The sequence below is a fragment of the Somniosus microcephalus genome, unplaced genomic scaffold, assembly GCF_052327205.1.
Source record: "Somniosus microcephalus isolate GS21.2 unplaced genomic scaffold, FLI_Smic_1.0 unresolved_chr7, whole genome shotgun sequence".
Classification (NCBI taxonomy): domain Eukaryota; kingdom Metazoa; phylum Chordata; class Chondrichthyes; order Squaliformes; family Somniosidae; genus Somniosus; species Somniosus microcephalus.
The window spans coordinates 28591390-28616959 of NW_028225185.1; the positions used below are offsets into that span (position 1 = coordinate 28591390).

General features: G+C 52.1%; 1 protein-coding gene across 1 annotated transcript in view; it reads right to left on the reverse strand.

Moving 5' to 3' along the window:
* The window catches only part of huwe1 (HECT, UBA and WWE domain containing E3 ubiquitin protein ligase 1), a 286926-nt gene that overhangs the window by 127930 nt on the left and 133426 nt on the right, over positions 1-25570 (reverse strand). The window contains 11 exon segments of the mRNA XM_085978299.1: positions 2647-2881; positions 3655-3777; positions 5432-5648; positions 7119-7197; positions 7199-7270; positions 7272-7312; positions 10357-10469; positions 13328-13461; positions 15117-15362; positions 17224-17400; positions 19867-19924. Of these exon segments, the coding sequence (XP_085834425.1) occupies positions 2647-2881; positions 3655-3777; positions 5432-5648; positions 7119-7197; positions 7199-7270; positions 7272-7312; positions 10357-10469; positions 13328-13461; positions 15117-15362; positions 17224-17400; positions 19867-19924 (1495 nt within the window).

The following is a 25570-nucleotide window of genomic DNA, read 5'->3' on the forward strand; positions in this document are numbered from 1 at the left end:
AAGGGGGGGAAAAGGAGAAAGGGGGGGAAAAGGAGAAAGGGGGGGGAAAAGGAGAGAAAGGGAAGGGGGAAAAGGAGAAAGGGGGGGGAAAAGGAGAAAGGGGGGGGAAAAGGAGAAAGGGGGGGGAAAAGGAGAAAGGGGGGGAAAAGGAGAAAGGGGGGGAAAAGGAGAAAGGGGGGGGAAAGGAGAAAGGGGGGGAAAAGGAGAAAGGGGGGGAAAAGGAGAAAGGGGGGGAAAAGGAGAAAGGGGGGGAAAAGGAGAAAGGGGGGAAAAGGAGAAAGGGGGGGAAAAGGAGAAAGGGGGGGAAAAGGAGAAAGGGGGGGAAAAGGAGAAAGAGGGGGGAAAAGGAGAAAGGGGGGGGGAAAAGGAGAAGGGGGGTGGGGGAAAGAGAGGGAGAGAGCTCGCGCAATAACGACGCCTAACAAAGCATCAAAAAATAATACATTCGCCATTGCAACAATATTTCAGAGGTAAAATATCCATGACTTTGCGGGGAATCACTTTTGGTCATCAGGTTTTTAAAATCGGAACATCTTTATAAGCTAGCTGCAGAGTTCGAAGCTCACTTGGCCTATTCCTCAGCTCTCAGTCGCTCCCCTTTCCCCTGCTCCTGTTCAGGAACAGGAGGTGACCATTCAGCCCCTCCAGCCCGTTCCACCCATTCGATCAGATCATGCCCGATCTGTATTTTAACTCCATCGACCCGCCTTGGTTCCGGAACCCTTGCCTAACGAAAATCTATCATCTCAGTTTTCACCCCAGCCTCAACAGGGGGGAAGAGGGGGGGGCGGCAGAGAAGAGTTCCCATGTCCAGAAACTGCCCTCACTGTCACCCAACCTGAAACCAGCCGGCTCAGCACGGACCACAAAGATGGAACCCCGCGAAGTTGCTGAATGGCTCACTGTTCTGCTGTTTAATCCTGAGGCTCACTGGCTCCAGCATTAGCAGGACCGCCGTCCCACTCTCGGCCCAGGTCCTCACCTGCTGAAGCTGCTGCTGGTTCACTTGGGGCTCCCTCCTCGGTGCCGTCCCTTCTTCCTGGGGGCCTTCCTCCTCCGTCCTGCTGCCCTCTTTCTCCTTGGACAGTCGCTCGCAGTATCACGGGCTCGCCCCGCAGGATGTGGCACAGGATGGCCAGCATCGACTCCGCCATGCGCCCGCCGTACACCTTCAGGGGCTTGCGGTTCCACAGGCTCTTGATGCAGTTGAAGGCTGCCTGTCAAACATTTGATATAAAAGCATTAAAACAGAGAGCAAAAAAAGAGGCAAGCGCAGAGAGGGAGCGAGAATGCCTCCACATTCAGGCCGTATACAACAGAGATAAATGGGGCTAACTGCTCGGTGAGATATCGCAAGTTTAGAAGCAGCCTCCTGTGCTTCTATCCTTAGTATATGGAGAGGAATACGCCGGGGTTGGTCGGCTGGTATAGTCACTGTTGTCTACAGTCCGTTCAGCTTGCCACAAGCTGTGTGCTTGTGTCCTTAAAAAAACTGCATGCAACAGCAAGTGGCTGAGATCTGGAATGTGCTGCCTGAAAGGGCGGTGGAAGCAGATTCATAGAAACATAGAAGATAGGAGCAGGAGTCGGCCATTCGGCCCCTCGAGCCTGCTCCGCCATTTAATGAAATCATGGCTGATCGTCCAAAACTCAGTGCCCTGTCCCTGCCTTCTCCCCATATCCCTTTAGCCTTCAGAAATATATCTAACTTCTTCTTGAATATATTTAATGAATTGGCCTCTACTGCCTTGTGTGGTAGAGAGTTCCACAGGTTCACCACTCTCTGGGTGAAGAAATTCCTCCTCATCTCTGTCCTAAATGGCTTACCCCTTATCCTTAGACTGTGACCCTGGTTCTGGACTCCCCCGTCATCGGGAACATCCTTCCTGCATCTAGTCTGTCTAGTGCTGTTAGAATTTTCTAAGTTTCAATGAGATCCCCTCTCATTCTTCTAAACTCCAGCGAGTAGAAGCCCAATTGACCCAATCTCTCCTCATACGTCATTCCTGCCATCCCAGGTATCAGCCTGGTGAATCTTCGCTGAACTCCCTCCATGGCAAGAACATCCTTCCTCAGATAAGGCGACCAAAACTGCACACAATACTGAAGGTGTGGTCTCACCAAGGCCCTGTACAACTGCAGCAAGACATCCTTGTTCCTGTACTCGAATCCTCTCGCTATGAAGGCCAACATACCATTTGCCTTCTTAACCGCCTGCTGCACCTGCATGCTTACCTTCAGCGACTGGTGCACAAGGACACCCAGGTCTCGTTGCACTTCCCCTTCTCCCAATCTATTGCCATTCAGATAATAATCTGCCTTCCTGTTTTTGCACCAAAGTGGATAACCTTGCATTTATACTGCATTTGCCATGCATCTGCCCAATCGCCCAACCTGTCCAAATCGTACTGGAGTTTCTCTGCATCCTCCTCACAGCACACACGCCCACCCAGCTTTGTGTCATCTGCAATAGTAACTTTCAAGAGGGGAATTGGATAAATACTTGAAGGGGAAATTTTTTTGCGGGGAGTGGAACTAATTGGAGAGCTCTTTCAAAAGAGCCGGTACAGGCACGACGGGCCGAATGGCCTCCTCCTGCGCTGCAGGACTCAAGGATTCTACACCGAACAGCAGACACGGGCCTACCTTCTGGGTAACCACCAGGAACCGCAGTGCGCTGAACTGCGGGAAGTTCTGGCCCCCGGGTGGCTTGGCCGGCAGAGAGTGCGGCGACTCCAAGACGGTCGTCGGGTTCACCATTTTCTCCACGAGCATTAGCCAGGCGTCGAGGAACTCGCCAGTGCCGTCCGGGAGATCCAGGTGCTCCAGTCCTTCGGTGATTGGCACTTTACCCCCCATCGACAGGGCCCAATTAAAGGTCCTGACGGAAGAGAAGAGTTGGGAGTTTTAAAAAAAGATGCACTCCTTGGGACCCAATCAAGGCAAGTTGCCAGAGTTCGACACAAATAAATCACATCCGTCAATCAATAACAAGCCCTGTTCCTGGGACTAGGGACAGGGTCACTGGCAAGGCTTGGAAGCTAAGCAGAGCCAGGCCTGGTTAGTACCTGGAGGGGTGACCATTAGGGGAGACCAGGTGCAGAAGGTCACGGAAGGAACCCCGAGGAGGGGCGGTTGGTGAGAAGGTCACGGAAGGAGCCCTGGGAGGGGCAGCTGGTGAGCAGGCCCGGGCGTTGGGCTGAAGATTGGTCGGACAGGAGGAATGGTGGAAATGGAATGGCGGCGCGCACAGACGCAGCGGCTTTGCTTCTCCCAGGACGGTGCTATTTACGTTTAATGTTAATGTTATTTGTACTGGACTCATGGGAGCTTGCAAGATCACATTTCATTGTTCATGTACTTGTACAATGACGATAAAGTTGAATTATTAACAGTGCGTGTGGTTTTTTTTCCACACAAATTGGCTGAGCACCCAATTCAGAGCTGCCAGTGAGATCTACAAACCGAGGTCCCTGAATCCGGAGAAGGTTCACATCACGAGTGCTGTACTTTTCTGCTATTGCTAGACTTGGCGAGCACGAGCGCGAGCTGCCCAGAGCCTCTCACTTTACATTCCTGGAGCTGGCTGAATCTGTCCGGTTCTCTCCTCCCCCCCCCCCCCCCCCCCCCACCTCCACCAACAAGATTACTCACTCAAACAGGGCGTCGTGTCCTCCGGAGCAGAGGAACTTCTGCAGCATCAGGTGGTAAGGGTACTTCCGCTCGTCAAACAACATGGGCGACGTGAATCCCACGGAACAAATGAAGAAAGTCAACCTGACGAAAAGGAGAAAGGCGCACAAAGTGAATCCTGCGGCAGGTGGGCGGCTTAGACAGAAGAGGGTCAACGTGAAACATTTTTGGGACACAAGAGTTCAGGAGCGGGAGTCGGCCATTCGGCCCCTCGAGCCTGCTCTGCCATTCAGTAAGATCACGGCTGATCTTCGACCTCAACTCCACTTTCCCGCCCGATCCCCATATCCCTCGATTCCAAAAATCTCTCGATCTCAGCCTTGAATATACTCAACGACTGAGCCTCCACAGCCCTCTGGGGCAGAGAATTCCAAAGATTCACCGCCCTCTGAGTGAAGAAATTCCTCCTCATCTCAGTCCTAAATGGCCGACCCCTTATCCTGAGACTGTGACCCCTGGTTTGAGACTCTCCAGCCGGGGGGAAACAGCCTCTCAGCATCGACCCTGTCAATCCCCCTCAGAATCTTGTATGTTTCAATGAGATCACCTCTCATTCTTCTAAACTCCAGAGAGTATCGGCCCAATCTCTGATCATAGGACCATCCTCTCATCCCAGGAATCAATCTAATGAACCGTCTCAATATGGTTCCAAACTGACATGGGTTCAGACCTGCCCTTTGGGAGTAAAATAGTTGCTGTGGGGAATGGGAAACATCATACTGGTGCAGTAGAGGGCAGCTCACTTATTAATTTTAAATCAGAGATCGATAGATTTTTACTAGCCACGGGTATTAAGGGATATGGCGCCATGGTGGGTGGCTGGAATTACGACAGACCAGCCATGATCTTACTAAACAGTGTAACAGGCTCGAGGGGGCTGAACGGCCTCCTCCTGTTCCTATGCAACAGGCTCAAGGGGGTTGAATGGCCTCCTCCTGTTCCTAATGTAACAGGCTCGAGGGGCTGAACAGCCTCCTCCTGTTCCTATGCAACAGGCTCAAGGGGGTTGAATGGCCTCCTCCTGTTCCTAATGTAACAGGCTCGAGGGGCAGAACGGCCTCCTCCTGTTCCTAATGTAACAGGCTCGAGGGGCTGAACGGCCTCCTCCTGTTCCTAATGTAACAGGCTCGAAGGGGGCTGAACGGCCTCCTCCTGTTCCTAATGAAACAGGCTCGAGGGGCTGAACGGCCTCCTCCTGTTCCTAATGTAACAGGCGCAAGGGGCTGAACGGCCTCCTCCTGTTTCTAATGTAACAGGCGCGAGGGGCTGAACGGCCTCACGGCCTCCTCCTGTTTCTAATGTAACAGGCGCGAGGGGCTGAACGGCCTCCTCCTGTTTCTAATGTAACAGGCTCGAGGGGGCTGAACGGCCTCCTCCTGTTCCTAATGTAACAGGCTCGAGGGGGCTGAACGGCCTCCTCCTGTTCCTAATGTAACAGGCTCGAGGGGGCTGAACGGCCTCCTCCTGTTTCTAATGTAACAGGCTCGAGGGGGCTGAACGGCCTCCTCCTGTTCCTAATGTAACAGGCTCGAGGGGCTGAATGGCCTCCTCCTGTTTCTAATGTAACAGGATCGAGGGGGCTGAATGGCCTCCTCCAGTTCCATTGTTCAACCAACCGAGCCAAGATGACACCCGTTACGATGATGGGGCCCTATCGTCTTCCTTCCAGCGTACCGGCAACTTGGCACTTAGCTGTCGGAATGAGAATCTGACCAGTGAAGAGGAAGATGGCACCTACCTGAACCTGGGGGTCGGAGTGTAGGGCGGCGGTTGCCACGACAACCCTTTCGTTAGGAGCTTGGTGAGAGCGGACGCCGTCCCTCGTGCCGCCGGCGTGGGCGCCGTGGTGGTGCTGGCGGGGTGGTGACTCCGTCTCTGCCGCACGGGCGATCCAACGCACAGCTTGACCAACAGCCCGAAGAGTTCGGCCAGTGCCCTCCCGAGCCTCGAAGACGCTGAGATTACAAGGCAGAGGGAAAACAGTCGTTAAATAGGAGAGGGAGGGGGCGGGGAAAAGGATATAAAGTCAAATGAAGTAACAACCGCGACGGACAGAAATCAATCCCTGATCTTGGGTAGCTCATGGTTGCAGATGGGGTGCTACAACTGGCACCGGGCAGGTTGTTTGGGGGGGGGGGGGGGGGGGGTGAGGGGAGAGAATGGGCTCCCAGAGCTCTCGCTATCCTGCAACTCCTGCTTAAATAGGGGCGCAAATGGCAGCCAGCAGCAGGACTGGGCTGCGACCCCCCTTTAGCCTGTTGGTACGTCCTAAAAGGCCAAAACCCAATCATTACCACAGGCGGCCAGCTCACATGGAAACGTACCCCAGCTTGGGGAGGAGGGGGGAAAAACAAAAGGGGTATAGGGAGAAAAATCACAAGCGTGTGCCCGATAGAACGGATAGAATTCCAGGACAGATGGGGGAAAGAGGCAAAAAGGGTTAGAATATTGCGCTTCAATTTAAGATGTTGGGGTGCATTCGAACCACCAAGTGACCCAATAGATTCCGAGACATGGACTACATGTACAGCAGGCACCTCAAAGCACTGGAGAGGTACCACCAACACTGCCTCTGCAAGATCCTGCAAATCCATTGGCAGGATAGGGCGCACCAACGTCAGTGTTCTCGCTCAGGGCCTACATCCCCAGCATCGAAGCGCTGACCACGGCTCGATCAGCTCCGATGGACGGGTCACATTGTCCGCATGCCCGATACGAGACTCCCGAAGCAAGCGCTCTACCCGGAGCTCCGGCACGGTAAGAGAGCCCCAGGTGGGCAGAGGAAACGCTTCAAGGACAACCCTCAAAGCCTCCTTGAAAAAAGTGCAACATCCCCACCGACACCTGGGAATCCCTGGCCCAAGACCGCGCAAAGTGGAGGAGAAGCATCCCGGAAGGCGCAGAACACCTCGAGTCCTCTTCGCCGGGAGCAAGTGGAAGCCAAGCGCAGGCAGCGGGAGGAGCGCACGTCAACCCGAGCACCCCACCCACCCACCCCTTCAACCACCGTCTGCCCCACCTGTGACAGAGACTGTAGGTCCCGCATTGGACTCACCAGTCACCTGAACTCATTTTTAATGAGTAAGCAAGTCATCCTCTGTTCCGAGGGACTGTAAGAAAACCAAATAGATTAACACTCTGGCCAGGCCACTAACTGCAGTGACACTGACCTCCCCCTCTGTACGTTACAGAGCCCCGACATTTCTAAACAGCCCAGCAGCTGTAAACATGGGCCGGACACCCTCACTTTCAACAAACATTACGCTGATAAAGCAACGGTATTATGGCCACGGTGAAGGGCTCCTTCGACGGGTGCCGAGACTTGATGCCGACCCGCCAGTGTCTATTTTTTATTTCATCCCTCGACACCCGGATCGCTTCGGTTCAATCTTAAGATGGAAGCGTCCCCCCACCCACTGACTTACCCGAGAGCAAGGGTTTAATCTGCTTGATGCGTGCGGCCATGGCCGGGGTGATCTTGGACTTCCCTTTGGTGTCCGAAGTACCTGGGCTCGTCGGTTTCCATCGGTGCGAGCGTGTCCCCGTCCAGGCTGATTCCCTCCAACAGCCCTTGAGCATGAGGTCTCCACGTTGCCGCCTGCTGCGTCCATTTCCGCTTCTGGTGAGGCAATACCGAAAACGAGGGGGGGTGAGGTCAGGAAGCACTTCTTCACACAAAGGTTGGATTTTTAAACAACATCTTCAGGGTCACTTTAACCGACAGCAGCTTTTCACATTCCAGATTTATTTATTTAACTGAACGCTCTTCTGCTCGGCCTCTCATCTTCCACCCTGGAGCTCATCCCAAACTCTGCTGCCCCGTGTCCTAACTCGCACCCCCGTGTCCTAACTCACACCAAGTCCCATTCACCCATCACCCCCTGTGCTCACTGCCCCGTGTCCTAACTCACACCCAGTCCCGTTCACCCATCACCCACTGTGCTCGCTGCCCCGTGTCCTAACTCACACCCAGTCCCGTTCACCCATCACCCCCTGTGCTCACTGCCCCGTGTCCTAACTCACACCCAGTCCCGTTCACCCATCACCCACTGTACTCACTGCCCCGTGTCCTAACTCACACCCAGTCCCGTTCACCCATCACCCACTGTGCTCGCTGCCCCGTGTCCTAACTCACACCCAGTCCCGTTCACCCATCACCCACTGTGCTCGCTGCCCCGTGTCCTAACTCGCACCAAGTCCCGTTCACCCATCACCCCCTGTGCTCGCTGCCCCGTGTCCTAACTCACACCCAGTCCCATTCACCCATCACCCCTGTGCTCACTGTCCCGTGTCCCAACTCGCACCAAGTCCCGTTCACCCATCACCCCGTGCTCACTGCCCCGTGTCCTAACTCGCACCCAGTCCCGTTCACCCATCACCCCGTGCTCACTGCCCCGTGTCCTAACTCGCACCAAGTCCCGTTCACCCATCACCCCCTGTGCTCAGTGCCCCGTGTCCTAACTCTCACCCAGTCCCGTTCACCCATCACCCCGTGCTCACTGCCCCGTGTCCTAACTCGCACCAAGTCCCTTTCACCCATCACCCCGTGCTCGCTGACCTACATTGAGGCGTTACTGGACCAGGAGCCAATTTCAAAATTCTCATCCTTGTTTTCAAATCCCGCGCCCCCTCCCCATGTCTGTAACCTCCTCCAGCCCCTACAACCCTCCCTATCTCTGTAACCTCCTCCAGCCCCTGGAACCCTCCCTATCTCTGTAACCTCCGCCAGCCCCCTACAACCCTCCCTATCTCTGTAACCTCCTCCAGCCCCTACAACCCTCCCTATCTCTGTAACCTCCTCCAGCCCCTACAACCCTCCCTATCTCTGTAACCTCCTCCAGCCCCACAACCCTCCCTAACTCTAACCTCCTCCAGCCCCTACAACCCTCCCAATCTCTGTAACCTCCTCCAGCCCCCTACAACCCTCCCTATCTCTGTAACCTCCGCCAGCCCCTAGAACCCTCCCTATCTCTGTAACCTCCGCCAGCCCCTACAACCCTCCCTATCTCTGTAACCTCCTCCAGCCCCGACAACCCTCCCCATCTCTAACCTCCTCCAGCCCCTACAACCCTATCTCTGTAACCTCCTCCAGCCCCTACAACCCTATCTCTGTAACCTCCTCCAGCCCCTACACCCCTCCCTATCTCTGCAACCTCCTCCAGCCCCTACAACCCTCCCTATCTCTGTAACCTCCTCCAGCCCCTACAACCCTCCAAAATCTGTGCGCTCCTCCAATTCTGGCCTCTCGCGCATCCCCCGATTTCCATCGCTCCACCATGGGCGGCCGTGCCTTCAGCTGCCTGGGACCCGAGCTCTGGAATTCCCTCCCTAAACCTCTCCGCCTCTCTCTCCTCCTTTAAGACGCTGCTTAAAACCGACCTCTTTGACCAAGCTTTTGGTCACCAGTCCTTAATATCTCCTTATGTGGCTTGGTGTCAAATTCTGTGAAGCGCCTTGGGACGTTTTAATACATTTTACTACAATACGCCTTGGTACTGGTACTGACTTGGATAGAGAACTGGTTGGCAGACAGGAAGCAAAGAGTTGGAATAAATGGGTCTTTTTCCAAGTGGCAGGCAGTGACTAGTGGGGTACTGCAGGGATCGGTCCTTGGACCCCAGCTATTTCACAATATATATTAATGATCTAGACGAGGGAACTAGATGTAATATCTCCAAGTTTGCAGACGACACAAAGCTGGGTGGGCATGTGTGCTGTGAGGAGGATGCCGAGAAACTCCAGTATGATTTGGACAGGTTGGGCGATTGGGCAGATGCAGTATAATGTCGATAAATGCGAGGTTATCCGCTTTGGTGGCAAAAACAGGAAGGCAGATTATTATTTGAACGGCAATAGATTGGGAGAAGGGGAAGTGCAACGAGACCTGGGTGTCCTTGTGCACCAGTCGCTGAAGGTAAGCATGCAGGTGCAGCAGGCGGTTAAGGCGGCAAATGGTATGTTGGCCTTTGTGGCGAGAGGGTTCGAGTACAGGAACAAGGATGTCTTGCTGCAGTTGTACAGGGCCTTGGTGAGACCACACCTTGAGTATTGTGTGCAGTTTTGGTCACCTTATCTGAGGAAGGATGTTCTTGCCATGGAGGGAGTGCAGCGAAGATTCACCAGACTGATACCTGGGATGTCAGGAATGACGTATGAGGAGAGATTGGGTCGATTGGGCTTATACTCGCTGGAGTTTAGAAGAATGAGGGGGGATCTCATTGAAACTTATAAAATTCTAACAGGACTAGACAGACTAGATGCAGGAAGGATGTTCCCGATGGCGGGGAGTCCAGAACCAGGGGTCACAGTCTAAGGATAAGGGGTAAGCCATTTAGGACAGAGATGAGGAGGAATTTCTTCACCCAGAGAGTGGTGAACCTGTGGAATTCTCTACCACAGAAGGCAGTTGAGGCCAATCCATTAAATATATTCAAGAAAGAGTTGGATATATTTCTTAAGGCTAAAGGGATCAAGGGATATGGGGAGAAGGCAGGGACAGGGTACTGAATTTGGATGATCAGCCATGATCTCAATGAATGGCGGAGCAGGCTCGAGGGGCCGAATGACCGACTCCTGCTCCTATCTTCGATGTTTCTATTAAAGGCGCTGTACAGAAGCAAGTAACTGTTGCGGTGCCTGGTAATATCCATGTTAACAGCTCACCTGATCTCTTTGCTCCGGTGGCAGTGCCCGGTGTAGCAGTGGCAGCAGGCTTGTCCTCCTTTGGCACCAGCTTCTGCATGTCGGCCTGACCAAACTCACAGCCAGCTGGAAGACTGAATCCAAACTAACGGTTAGCCACGCACGCACGCATCATCGCTCCAATCTGTACCGCGCAAACTTATACAAATTGTAATATTCTGGGGCTGCACACCCCACCCCGATCAGCCTTCAACAACAAATTAACATTTGCAAAACACTGGTTTGGGGAAAACAATGTTGCCCGTAATTTTTTTGGGGTGACGCGCGGCCGGTTACGCGGGACCCCTGGAGCGCTGCGCAGCCGGAAGGAAACAAATCCCGACAGCGCTCTGGCTGTGACGGTCACTACTGGCGTAATCACAGTACCGAGGCCATTAGAAAGAGCCCTGAAGTGACCCGAGCTTTCGTCCAAATCTGGGTTCAGGCGGTTTATAGATTCCTTGGGGTAAAATGGCAAGGCTGCGAGTAATGATTCTTTAAGGAGGGATATACTTGCTTTGGAGGCTGTTCAGAGAAGGGTCACTGGGTTGTTTTCTGGGATGGAAGGGTTGTCATATGAAGAAAGGTTGAGCCTATACTCATTGGAGTTTAGAAGAATGGCGGGAGATCTTATTGAAATATTAGATTCTGAGGGGACGTGACAGGATAGATGCAGAGAGGATGTTTCCCCTCATCAGGGAATCTATAACTAGGGGGCACAGTTTCAGACTAAGGAGTCGCCCATTTAAAACTGAGACGAGGAGGAATTTCTTTGCTCAGGGGGTCTTTGGGATTCTCTACCCCAGAGAGCCGTGGAGGCTGGGTCAGTGAATATATTCAAGGCGGAGATAGACAGAGACTTGAGCTACAGGGGAGTCGAGGGTTATGGGGAGCGGGCAGCGAAGTGGAGTTGAGGCCAAGATCAGAGCAGCCTTGATCTTCTTGAATGGCGGAGCAGGCTCGAGGGGCCACGTGGCCTCCTACTGCTCATGTTCCTATGATTTAGTTAGCTTCTACTTGCCGCAAAGCCGAGGTTGACTTCAAAGCTCCCTATAAGCTGGCAAAAAATTACGGGGAACATTGGTCGGCATCTCCTGTTTCTCCATGCAGCCAGACTTTGTTTTTTTAAAAAAATGTATTGCTTCGCAAAGGGATAATTGGTGGGTTGAGGAGAGTGTGGAGCAAGAAAGCTACATTCGCTTTCTGGGTCAGCAAGAATCGAAATAGACGAACGCACTTTCTATCCTTGAATTAGAGAAGAATAAGCTCCTGTTTCAGGTAGACTCTCGGGATCAAAGGGCCCCAGATCTGGCAACGTTAACATAGAATCTTAGAAAGTTACAGCACAGAAGGAGGCCATTTCGGCCCATCGTGTCCGCGCCGGCCAACAAAGAGCTCTCCGGCCTAATCCCACTTCCCAGCTCTCGGTCCGTAGCCCTGCAGGTTACAGCGTCCCAAGTGCACATCCAAGTACTTTTTAAATGTGGTTAGAGTTCCTGCCTCTACCACCCTTTCAGGCAGTGAGTTCCAGACCCCCACAACCCTCTGGGTGAAGAAATTTCCCCTCAAATCCCCTCTAAACCTTCCACCAATTACTTTAAATCTGTGCCCCCTGGTTTTTGACCCCTGTGCTAAGGGAAATAGGTCCTTCCTATCCACTTTATCTAGGCCCCTCATAATTTTATACACCTCAATAAGGTCTCCCCTCAGCCTCCTCTGTCCCAAGGAAAACAGACCCAGTCTATCCAGTCTTTCTTCATAGTTAAGATTCTCTGCTCCCAGCAACATCCTTGTAAATCTCCTCTGTACCCTCTCTAGTGCAATCACATCTTTCCTGTAATGTGGTGACCAGAACTGCACGCAGTACTCTAGCTGAGGCCTAACTAGTGTTTTATACAGTTGAAGCATAACCCCCTGCTCTTGTATTCTATACCACGGCTAATAAAGGCAGGCATTCCGTATGCCTTCTTAACCACCTTATCTACCTGGCCTGCTACCTTCAGGGATCTGTGGACATGCACTCCAAGGTCTCTTTGTTCCTCTACACTACTCAGCGTCCTACCATTTAATGTGTATTCCCTTTCCTTGTTAGCCCTCCCCAAATGCATTACCTCACACTTCTCCGGATTGAATTCCATTTGCCACTGTTCTGCCCACCTGACCAGACCATTGATATCTTCCTGCAGTCTACAGCTTCCTCCTTCAGTATCAACCACACAGCCGATTTTAGTATCTGCAAACTTCTTAATCATACCCCCTATATTCAAGTCTAGATCATTGATATATACCACAAAAAGCTTCTTTCCTCTCTGCCGGTGCTGACGAACCAGTTGGGAATTTGATAGAATGATATGGCACAGAAGGAGGTCTTTCAGCCCATCGCACCGGTGCCGGTAAATAGTCCCGATCTCCCTGCTCGTTCCCCACAACCCTGAAAATTTTCATTTTTAAGCATTTGGTTTGCGTTTTTCCAATTTTTTCGCTGGAAGGTCTGAATTCCGATCAATTCTGTACAAGCAGCACGAGTGGAAACAGGGTTATAAAAGGTGGCTATTTGGCAACTGCAGCCTATGGAGCAAATAAAATAGCGACATCCTGTCTAACGCGCAGTAAAACGCCACCAACATCGAGCGCCCGATAGAGAGGAGGGATGCTCTGGCACAATCCCGCGTGACGTGGCCCTCCTGCCCCCTCAGGTTAACCCGCCTAAATTCACATTATTCCTGTTTTTTTTTTTGTTTTTTTTTAAATGCAGATTTTCTGCACTTCAGGTCCACTCTCTCCCCTTTCCCTAATGTCTCGATTCGATCAAGATCCTTAGATCGATTCTTTTGCCACTGGGATTGGGGTTCAAATCCAGAAACCCGGCGTCTCAAAACAGCGCTTGGGGTCAAGAAACTCCCCCTTACTACCGATCGATTGTTCGCCAAGTCTGCCATGCAGTGGTGCTCACCTGTTCGGGGTACAGAGGGACAGGAGCACGGTGCTTTCCCACACCAGCGAGCAGTACAGCTGGCTCAGCTTGTTCAGGACGTTCAGGCCCAGCTGCGAGCCCCACTGGTTCACAGATATGGAACGGATTTCACTCTGGTGGGGGGGGGGGGGAAAACAAAACCAGAGACATCGAATCGTCAAGTCCACTTCCAGCGGCACTAAACAGGAATTCAAACAGACGGAACAAGAGCCTGACCGCGCACAGGCCTGAATTTACACGTGCGCGCGCGCACGCACACACACAATTACCAGAGGCTGTTCCCAGAGTTAGAGGGGAAACAAGGTTACAAACAACTTGCATTTATATAGCGCCCTGAACGTGGTGAAACGTCCCAAGGCGCTTCACAGGAGCGTTATCAAAATTTGGCATCGAGCCACATACGGAGGTATTAGGACAGGTGACCAAAAGCTGGGTCAAAGAGGTCGGTTATTCTTCACCACCTCAAACTTAAAATGGTGCGTTACTTAAGGCTCTTTCCTCCTCTTAAATTGAAGTAAATGCTTTGATGAGCAGTGACGTTGAATACAATGCAAGGTGCCGCCGCATTCCTCCAGCTGGAGTAGGTACGGACTCTTTTTGGAAATGCGGGAATACCTTTGCGTTTGGGACCTCCGGGGCTGGAGCGCAGAAATCCTGCCCTTGATTGCGGAATCGCGACGCAACATTCAAAAGGTAAAGCGCGGGTTTCGCTGCAGTCCTTCAGAAGATGGCCGAGTCCCTCAGAGTGGGAGGACACCAAGTTACAGGAGGCGGGTGAGGGGTAGCTGGAGTTACTGCAGTCTCCTGGAGCTTGCTTCATTGCCTTCTGGGGGGTGGGTTGGAGAGGAATTCCCCATTTTTTTTTGCCTATCCCGGGGATTGTGCGACGGCAGAGGGGGGAGTTAACGGTGCATGCAGATGACGCATGGCTAGGTGGGTCTTTCCCTGTCCCATCTCTCATGATTCGATAACAGTTTCCGCAAACAGAAGTGACATGAATCAGTCATTCATGAAAGAAAGACATATGAAATAATACTGAGCGGCCTACGGGTGGCGCTGTCCAGGGAGAGTATAAATACTCGGGCACGGGCCCAGCTTGCGCAGGACATTCTTAACAGGAACTAGTGAAGGACACAACTGGACCGCCATGTTGTAAAACAGTTGATTAAAGCTTTGTTTAACGCTTAGACCAACAGGAAACTTTCTTTTAACCGGCACCTAAATTTCCGGAAAACTCTCAAACGGCAAAATTCAGGAGTAGGTTCAGGTAGGTTTTACTGTGTATTAGTGGCCGTATAACCGGGGTTCCTGGATCTGTGGCCGTGTAACCAGGGTTCCTGCACCTGTGGCCGTGCAACAGGGACTCCTGCACAAGTGCCGTGTAACCGGGGTTCCTGCACCTGTGACCGTGTACGGGGCTCTCGCACCTGTGACCATGTACGGGGCTCTCGCACCTTGGTAAGTATACCTCTCTGTAATCCAGACTTTTGATCAACCGGCACCACGCCGGTGCCGGATTAAAAAAAGTTTCCTGTAGTTTTCTTACAACAAGAAGCAAAATATTGCGCGAGCTGGATCTCTGAAATAAAAGCAGAAAGCTGGGCAACACTCAGCAGCATCTGCAGAGAGAGAGAGAAAGAGAAAAAGTCAACATTTCAGGTTGCCAACTTTAATGAAAGCTCATCGATCGGAAACGTCGACTGCTTTTCCCTCTCTCTGCAGACGCTGCCTGACCAGCCGAGTGCTCTCCGGCACTTGAGACCCTCACCTGTCCCACCCTGCAGGTGTGCACAAACATCATGATGTAGGCGTGCGCCGCGGTGAGAGCGTGCAGCAGCGGCGTGGCCTGGGCCGAGAGGGTCGCGTCAGCCACGTTGCCGGCGTTGGCCAGCTCCCGTAGGAGGACGGAGCCGCCGGGGGTGTCGATGGGTCGGTGCAGGGGCTCCAACGACGACAGAATAGTGTCCAGCTGAACAAGGCCTTCCTGCAGTACCTTCAGCTCGTGCGACAGTGTCTGCGTGAGTAGGAGGGAAAAACAGACAGATTAGGTTTGACTCGTGTTCCAGGCGCTGGTGTAGCAGCTACAAAATGGACCAGTTAAGCATCCCATTTAGGGGAAACCGTTAAATCACCACCTCAGGACGTCCCAAAGGGCATCACCGCCAATGAAGTACTTTTGAAGTGCGGTCACTGTTGTAATTGCGGTAGCCAATTTGCGCACAGCAAGCTCCCACAAACAGCAATGTGATAATGACCAGATAATTTAGTGAGGTTGGTTGAGGGATAAATGTTGGCTAGACACCGGGGAGAAAGCCTCTGCTCTTCCTCAAATAGTACCGTGAGATCTTTTACATCCACCCTAGGGGACAGACGAGACCACGCTTTAACAACTCATCTGAAAAACCGTCCCTCAGACAGTGCGGCGCTCCCCCAGTACTGCCCCTCCGACAGTGCGGCGCTCCCTCAGTACCGCCCCTCCGACAGTGCGGCGCTCCCTCAGTACCGCCCCTCCGACAGCACGGTGCTCCCTCAGTACCGCCCCTCCGACAGTGCGGCGCTCCCTCAGTACCGCCCCTCCGACAGTGCGGCGCTCCCTCAGTACCGCCCCTCCGACAGTGCGGCGCTCCCTCAGTACCGCCCCTCCGACAGTGCGGCGCTCCCTCAGTACCGCCCCTCCGACAGTGCGGCACTCCCTCAGTACCGCCCCTCCGACAGTGCGGCGCTCCCTCAGTACTGCACTGGGAGTGTCAGCCTGGACAACGTGCTCAAGTCTCTGGAGTGGAACTTGAACCCACGACCTTCTGATTGAGGCAAGAGTGCGACCTACTGATTCATGGCCGACACCTGGCCATACCCTAGGAACCCTCCCCAGTTGAGCAGTGAGTCAACATGTCGCACGTTTACTCTACATTAATGGGTCACATTCCCAACTTTAATTGGCAAGTCTCTTTTGGTAGAGAAAAAGGCCCCTCGAGTCTGTTCCGCCATTCAAGTAGATCACGGCTGATCTGTACCTCAACTTTATCTACCTACTTTGGTTCCGTAACCCTTAATACCCCTTACCCAACGAAAATCTATCGCTCTCAGTTTTGAAAGCTCCAATTGACCCCCAGCCTCAACAGCTTTTTGGGGGGGGGGGGGGGGGGGGGGGAGAGAAAAAGAGTGTTCCAGATTTCCACCAGCCTTTGTGTGACGAAGTGCTTCCTGACATCACCCCTGAACGGCCTGGCTCTAATTTTAAGGATCTGCCCCCTTGTTGTGGACTCCCCCCACCCCAACCAGAGGAAATAGTTTCACTCGATCGACCTGATCGAATCCTTTAATCATCTTAAACACCTCGATTAGTGTGGTAAACCACTGTTTGTATTCCTGTTTGTATTCCACTGTGTACATGCCTGGACATGCCTCGGCTGACTCCTCCCACAGGTCCTAGTATAAAGGTGACTGCTCCCCAGCCCTTGTATCCTGGACCGGTCGACCACTCGAGGCAGACCTCCATTCTGTTGTTAATAAAAGCCTTTGGTTACTCTTCTAACTCTCAGTCTTTTATGAGTAATTGATAGCGTCCCTTGATCTTCTATACTCGAAGGAACACAAGCCTAGACTGAGCAGCTTTTCCCCATTGTAAATCCCTGCATGTTTACTTAGAATGGAAATGCCCCCTGCAAACTTGTCGGGCCGGAATGCAGTTTGCCTCACAACCAACCGAGTACAACCTATTCGATGGCAGCCGCGGAAAAGGAACAGCCCATTATATCTGCGCTAGCTGTTCGACTGCAGAAGCGTCCCCTAAAGGCGCTTTTAAAAATATGTTAAAAAACACCAGAGGTTTCCTGATGCTGCTGAAAGATCGACGGAAACCTCGCGGCACCTACCAGAATGGACTTGCAAACCCCTGCAACGGCCTGACAGGCAGCAGAGGTGGGGAAGTCGATGGGAAGGTTGGGGAGCCCCAGGATGCACACCAGTGGCTGCAGCCCCTTCTGCGTCACAAACTCCTGGCAGTGATCGTCCGTCGTGTTGTTGCTCAGGATCGACTCGACAAACTTCATCTTTTCAACAAAAAAGAGAGGCGAAGGTTAGAGGACATCGGGGTTAAGGTTAAAAGGGGACAGCGAGGACAGAGGGAAGAAAATAAGAGTACTCCATCTACAATCAAGTGAACTAAAAACCAAGTCATTCCTCAGAATGAAGGAGACAGGAATAGAAGGATATCTTGGTATCAGGAACAGGCTCGAGGGGCTGAATGGTCTCCTCCTGTTCCCATGTTCAACTGAGGCATAATCACCAATAAATCCACGAGGAAAGTCAGGAGAAACCTCTTTACCCAGAGAGTGGGGAGAATGTGGAACTTGCCATCACAGGGAGTGGTCGAGGCAAATAGCAGAGATGCATTTAAGGGGAAGCTGGATAAACACAGGAGGGAGAAAGGAATAGAAGGAGATGGCGATGGGGTGAGATGAAGAGGGGTGGGAGGAGGCTCGAGTGGAGCAGAAACACCGGCACAGACCTGTTGGACTGAATGGCCTGTCTCTCTGCTCTAAAATTTCATGCAAAACGCTGGCCGAATCTGGCGAGATTGCTGCAGCTTTGCTCAGCAAGTTGTCGTCTAGTGAGGTGCTGAGCCACAGACCGGGAGTCTCCCAGGTCCAATCACCGGGCTCTGCCAAGGGACTGATCTCACCCGGAGCGGTGCTGTGGCCACGACAGCCGGCCTTCGTACCCCTGCGACTTTGGGGGATGGGCGGGGCGGGGGAATAAAGAAGGGAGGGAACATAAAGAGAATAGTGGAGGTTCACCTGTGGAAAAATAGCCACCTGGGTAAACATCGAAGATAGGAGCAGGAGTCGGCCATTCGGCCCCTCGAGCCTGCTCCGCCATTCAATGAGATCATGGCTGATCATCCAAATTCAGTACCCTGTCCCTGCTTTCTCCCCATATCCCTTGATCCCTTTAGCCTTAAGAAATATATCCAACTCCTTCTTGAATATATTTAATGAATTGGCCTCCACTGCCTTGTGTGGTAGAGAATTCCACAGGTTCACCACTCTCTGGGTGAAGAAATTCCTCCTCATCTCTGTCCTAAATGGCTTACCCCTTATCCTTAGACTGTGACCCCTGGTTCTGGACTCCCCGACCATCGGGAACATCCTTCCTGCATCTAGTCTGTCTAGTCCTGTTAGAATTTTATACGTTTCGATGAGATCCCCTCTCATTCTTCTAAACTCCAGCGAATAAAAGCCCAATCGACCCAATCTCTCCTCATACGTCATTCCTGCCATCCCAGGTATCAGTCTGGTGAATCTTCGCTGCACTCCCTCCATGGCAAGAACATCCTTCCTCAGATAAGGTGACCAAAACTGCACACAATACTCCAGGGGTGGTCTCACCAAGGCCCTGTACAACTGCAGCAAGACATCCTTGTTCCTGTACTTGAACCCTCTCGCTACGAAGGCCAGCATATCATTTGCCTTCTTAACCGCCTGCTGCACCTGCATGCTTACCTTCAGCGACTGGTGCACAAGGACACCCAGGTCTCGTTGCACTTCCCCTTCTCCCAATAAGGGAAACAAGGTAGGAAACGGCAACGATCTAACTGCAGCATGAAGCACTATATATACATTTTTTTTAATTCATTGATGGGATGTGGGTGTCGCTGGCTGGCTAGGCCTGCATTTAGTGCCCATCACTAATTGCCCTTGAGAAGATGGTGGTGAGCTGCCTTCTTGAACCGCTGCAGTCCATATGGTGTGGATTGTTTTACGTAGCGGTTGTTTACAACTGAGTGGCTTGCTAGGCCACTTCAGAGGGCATTAAGAGTCAACCACATTGCTGTGGGTCTGGAGTCACATGTAGGCCAGACCGGGTAAGGACGGCAGATTTCCTTCCCTAAAGGACATTAGTGAAACAGATGGGTTTTTGCAACAATCGACAATGGTATCATGGTCGCCATTACTAAGACTAACATTTAATTCCAGAATTAAATTGAATTGAATTTAAATTCCACCAGCTGCCGTGGTGGGATTTGCACCCATATCCTCAGCATTTGACTGAGCCTCTGGCTTCCTAGTCTAGTGACATAACCACTACACCACCGCCTCCCCCTCAACAACTTGTATTTAGATAGTTCTTTTAACATTGTTCAATGTCTCAAGGCACTGCACAGGAGCGTTATCAAACAAAATCTGACACCGATCCACATAAGGATAAATTAGGGCAGGTGACCAAAAGCTTGGTCAAAGAGGAAGGCTTTAAGGAGCGGCTTAAAAGGAGGCGAGAGAGAGAGAGACGGAGAGGATTCCAGAGCTTAATTAAGAGAATCACAACACTGAGGTGCACCAACCTAAGTGCAGCTCCTCCGAGGGCACAGGAGCCATTAATCGCTGGGGCAGGCACCTCCATTGTGCTGGATCAAGGAAAGTGCAACTCAAAAAAAGGTCTGCTCCTGGCGGTGTAATCCTTCAGAAAACTACACAAACTGCGTTCTCTCAATACACGGGAAGTAACTGATCACTTACCACGTTCAGTATATAATCCATCAATGGGATGGGTATCCGCTCCTCCGTGCCAACCACTCTGGAAAATTAAAATGGAAAAACGGATATTTTGGAAACGAACGACATTTGAAAAAAGCCAGGCCCTTCGACACCCCAGGGCACTGCCGCAGACGCACAGGAGGCCTTGTTGCCAAATTGCCAGTGAGCAGTGATCTTTCGAGCAGCTCACTGAACATACACAGATAGAATCTTACACCACAGGAGGCCATTCGGCCAGTCGTGCCTGTGCCGGCTCTTTGAACGAGCTCTCCAATTAGTCCCACTCCCCCCTGCTCTTTCCCCACAGCCCGGCACATTTTCCCCTTCAAGTATTTCTCCAATTCCCCCTTTTGAAAGTTACTATTGAATCCGCTCCCACCGCCCTTTCAGGCAGCGCATTCCAGATCACAACAACTCGCTGCGTAAAAACATTCTCATCTCCCCTCTGGTTCTTTTACCGATTATCTTCAATCTGTGTCCTCTGGTTACCGACCCTCCTGCCACTGGAAACAGTTTCTCCTTATTTACTCCATCAAAACCCTTCATGATTTTGAACATCTCTATTAAATCTCCCCTTAACTTTCTCTGCTCTAAGGAGAACAACCCCAGCTTCTCCAGTCTCTCCACATCACTGAAGTCCCTCATCCCTGGTACCATTCTGGTCAATCTCCCCTTAACCTTCTCTGCTCGAAGGAGAACAATCCCAGCTTCTCCAGTCTCTCCACATCACTGAAGTCCCTCATCCCTGGGACCATTCTGGTCAATCTCCATGACCTTCTCTGCTCCAAGGAGAACCCCAGCTTCTCCAGTCCCTCCACATAGTAAGTTAATAAACTAAAAGGGGAACTGGATAGAGGCAGCCCAAGCTAAAGAGTACTACAGGTTTTTAAAAATGTGTACAGGCAGCTTGCACGTGGTCTCAGATCTGGTTCGACACAGAGCACATGGTGCATTTATCAGACTATACAATACTCTCGGGTACTTAGAGAGGTCACGCAGATTGTCCGACATACTTAGCGGGTGTACTCAAACAGGGCCAGCTCATTCCTATAACAACTTGCATTTATATAGCGCCTTTAACGTAGCAAAACATCCCAAGGCGCTTCACAGGAGTGTTATCGGACAAAATTTGACACCGAGCCACATAAGGAGGTATTAGGACAGGCTTGGTCAAAGAGGCAGGTTTTGTGAAGCGTCTTAAAAGGAGAGGGGCGTAGAGAGGTTTAGGGAGAGAATTCCAGAGCTCAGGGGCCCGGGCAGCTGAAGGCACGGTCGCCCATGGTGGAGCAGGGAGGGTGCGCGAGAGGCCCGAATTGAAGGAGCGTGGAGATCAGAGGGTCGCATGGCTAGAGGAGGTTAGAGAGATAGGGAGGGGGCTCAGTGACTGGAGGAGGCTGCACTGAGTTAACGCAGCGACGGGTACCTACAGTGGACGAGCGGCGGGCGCAGGTCTGTGCGTCTCCTGCAGCTGGACCAAGGGTCACCCCACCTACGGGAGCTTACAGCGGGTGGGTGGGAGACTGACGCACACGAAGGGCCACATCGCATCTTTATAGTTCTTAAAAATATTCCTTCAATTATTAAAAGGGGCGGTTGAGAAAGCACTGCGGCACACGGGGTTAACAATCAGTGCACTCCTGTAGAAAATATTGTGTCTCTTTCTTTTTAGAAAAAAAGAAGAATGGCATGCTTTTGGGAAGTGCTCTGCGCGCTCTAGGAAACCACTCGAAGACGAGAAACTAAACTGGTTCACAAAAGCAACGTACTCACTTGAGTCTGGAGAAGTGAGCAGGCTTCAAAACAAAATGGGAACCCTGCTGCTCGAGACCAACAACGACGAGCCGCTCTCCCTCGGCGTCAACTTCGGAGAGCTAACCGAGACGGTTCATCCCCACAACCAGACGGCACGGCGGGGGAAGCGGGAAGAAAAATCATCAGAGTGGGAAAGGATCGGTGTGTTGGGACACTGGGAAATGCCCGTGCTTCTTCGCCCTCCCACCCCCAGCAAGCGAATTGGCCCAAAGCCTCCGCCAAGCACCACTGCAATGCGGTTGTTGCCTCCACCGCACCCATCCTTTCAATCGATCTGCGTCACCGCGTACCTGACAGGCTCCCACTTCCCCCGAAATTCCCATCCTTTAAAAAAACTTCTAAATTCATGAAACACCAGACAGCCGAGACGCTGGTTGCTCGCTTCCTGCTGTCCGCGGGCGAACACCGCCAATGCTGGTCGCGGGCACCCCTTGCTCGGATCCAACCAGAGTGGCGCAGGATGCAAGCCACGAAGCCAGGCAAGGGGGGGGGGGGGGAAAGGAAAAAGAGCAGAGAGGAGGCCGAGCCCAGCTGCACAGAGTGCTCATGAATGGAGAATTATTCTGTGGGGCGACGGAGCCCAATGAGTGATGGGAGGGAGACAGGGCAACAAAACATAAAAAAACAAAAACACAAAATCACGCAGGTACATTTCGACAGCGGCTGCCTCGAGCCACAGCCCGCCGACGCAGTGCACATGCGCAGTCGGCGAGGGCGAGACTGGCCCGTGGCGCGGCCTCGCAACAATACACCCGCAACGAGTTTCTACTGCGCCGGCGTGACTGGCACCACAGCCTTTGATCTCGGCCCAAGCAAATACGAAGTGGCCGCTGCTTCACAAACGAGGATTTATTCAGGCTCAACTGTCGGGAGATCGCCGGCTGGTGGGGCTTAACTGTTTGTGATCAGCGACGCTGAGGCAGCCTCTCTCAGTGCAGCAATTCCACGCTACCTCACCGGGGAGGGACTTCTTTAAGGCAGAGTGAAGGGGGCCGGCACCTCAAATACACAGTGCTGGGAAACGGCAGGACACAGGCTGGTGCCAGGAACCCCCCGGGACTTGGCAACAAGTGGAATCCACGTTCAGAGTTTCTTTTCCAAAACAACTTTACATAGTGCCTTTAACGTCCCAAGGCACTTCATGGGAGCGTTATCAAACAAAAATTGACACCGAGCTGAAGGAGTTACAGGAAACTCTTATATCCGGCACCGACAGGACCTGCGTGGTGCCGGTTGATCAAAAAGTCCAGATTACAGAGAGGTATACTTACCAAGGTACGAGAGCCCCGTACACAGCCACAGATCCAGGAGCCCCGGTTACACGGCACTTGTGCAGGAGCCCCGTACACGGCCACAGATCCAGGAGCCCCAGTTACACGGCAACAGATCCAGGAGCCCCAGTTACACGGCCACTAATATAAAGTAAAACTTACCAGAACCAACTCCTGAATTTTGCCAGTTAAGAGAGATTTCCGGTTATTTTTTATTTATTAAGGTGCCTGTTAAAAGAGTTTCTTGTATTAGGACAGGTGAACAAAGAGGTTTTATGCAGCTTCAATTCAATTTTATTTGTCATATATGCAGCAGACGTGTGTACTGCACAATGAAATGTTGATTCTTAGAGAGGGGCGGAGAGGTTTAGGGAGGGAATTCCAGAGCTTTGGACCTGGAAACCGGAAAAGGGATGGGGCGAAGGGAGTGAGAGATGCACATGAGACATAGAGCTTTGATCCTCGAGAGTTATCCGCTGATGTAAATATTACTTTTGGATCACTTTGCAAATCACTTGAAGATACTACTGGGGCAAGATGTCCCAACATCAACACGCGTTTCCTCGAGATAGACAAGAGGGACCCCAATGTCAGAGGGAGAATGTATCCATCAGACCCAGAACCACGCAGTTTGTCGGGGTGTTTTTTGGCGACTCCAGATTAGCTCTGGCGCGTCATGCGTGCCCTTCGCAGTCGAAACCCTCTGCTCGACCAGCTAGTGTACTGCCGGGGGGAGGGTGGGGACCCAGCGTGTGGAGCACCGTTTGAGGAGAGGGCGAGAACAAAGAACAGAACTGGGTCATTTCCGAAGGCGGAATGGAATTGCAGCGACCACGGTTACGGTGGCCACCCCGTGCGCCTGTTCACAGGCTCGGGACCAGGGACCACCGACACTCCGAGAAATGCGGGATTTCAACAGCTCGGAGTAATATTCCCCAACTCCGATCATAGAGAAAAGAATCGAATTTCTCCAGCGCCTTTCACCAGCTCAGGACGTCCCAAAGCGCTTCACAGCCAATGAAGGACTTTTTCTGAAGTGTGGTCACTGTTGTAATGTGGGAAACGCGGCATCCAATTTGCGCACAGCAAGCTCCCACAAACAGCAATGCGATAATAGAAACATAGAAGATAGGAGCAGGAGTCGGCCATTCGGCCCCTCGAGCCTGCTCCGCCAGTTAATGAGATCATGGCTGATCATCCAAATTCAGTACCCTGTCCCTGCCTTCTCCCCATATCCCTTGATCCCTTTAGCCTTAAGAAATATATCCAACTCCTTCTTGAATATATTTAATGAATTGGCCTCCACTGCCTTGTGTGGTAGAGAATTCCACAGGTTCACCACTCTCTGGGTGAAGAAATTCCTCCTCATCTCAGTCCTAAATGGCTGACCCCTTATCCTTAGACTGTGACCCCTGGTTCTGGACTCCCCCGACCATCGGGAACATCCTTCCTGCATCTAGTCCTGTCAGAATTTGGAAAAGCTAGGACCGTTCTCCGTGGAACAGAGAGGGCTCAGAGGTGACCGAAGAGAGGTTTTCAAGGTGATGAGAGACAGAAATACTATTCCCCTCTGGCGAGTGGGTCAATAACTAGAGATCACAGCTTCAAAAATCACTCGCAGAAGATCTCGAGGGAAGGGGAGGAGAAATGTTTTCACTCAGAGTTGTCGGGATCGGGAACGCTCGGCCTGAAAAGGTGGTGGAAGCCGATCCCATCAATAATTTAAAAAAAGTCGAACAGGACGAGGAACTGACAGGGTTACGGGGAAAAAGCAGAGGATGTGGAACTGAGCACGACGGCTCTGTCTAAGAGCCAGCACGTGTACGACGGGCCGAATGGCCTCCTTCTGTGCTGTAAGTTTCCACCATTCTAGGATGCTTTAAAAAAAGCCTCCACCTTTGCAGGTGATCTGGGAGGGGTGAAGAGAGGACACATTTTCCCCCTTGTCGAACTGACAGGATAAGGAAATATTAACACGATAGCAAAAATAATGCGGATGCTGGAAATCCGAAATAACAGAAAACGCTGGAAAAAAACCAGCAGGCCAGGCAACATCCGTGGAGAGAGAAACAGAGTTAACATTTCATAGTTCTGAAGAAGTGTCTTCGACCCGAAACGTTAACTCGGTTTCTCTCTCCACGGATGTTGCCTGGCCTGTTGAGTTTTTCCTGCTTTTTCTGTTAAGGAAATATTACCTTGTGCCACTCGTGGACAACTTGGCCCCACCTTTTCCCTCCGCCCCACTAAAACGTCAAGAGTCAGCGCTGCAGCAGTCGGAGGGTTAACGGTGCGAGCTGGGAATTGGAGGGGGGGCTGTCTTTCCTTTCCAAAGCCCTGCTGGCACAGGTTCAGAGAAGACTTGGGGCATTGGCCAAAATTCAGCAGCAAGAAGCAAAGCCAAACTCCAGAGAGAGAGAGAGAGAGAGAGAGAGAGAGAGAGAGAGAGAGCAGGACTTTTTTCAGGCGCTCATTCAGGGAGACGTGACGAGACTCGGCACACAGCAGGACACGCTAACCAACACAGCGTTCTCCCCCCCGCTGCTCAAAAGGCAGGGTCTTAGCAAACCCAACGCCGCACGCTCAAGGGGAAAGTGCTTATTTTC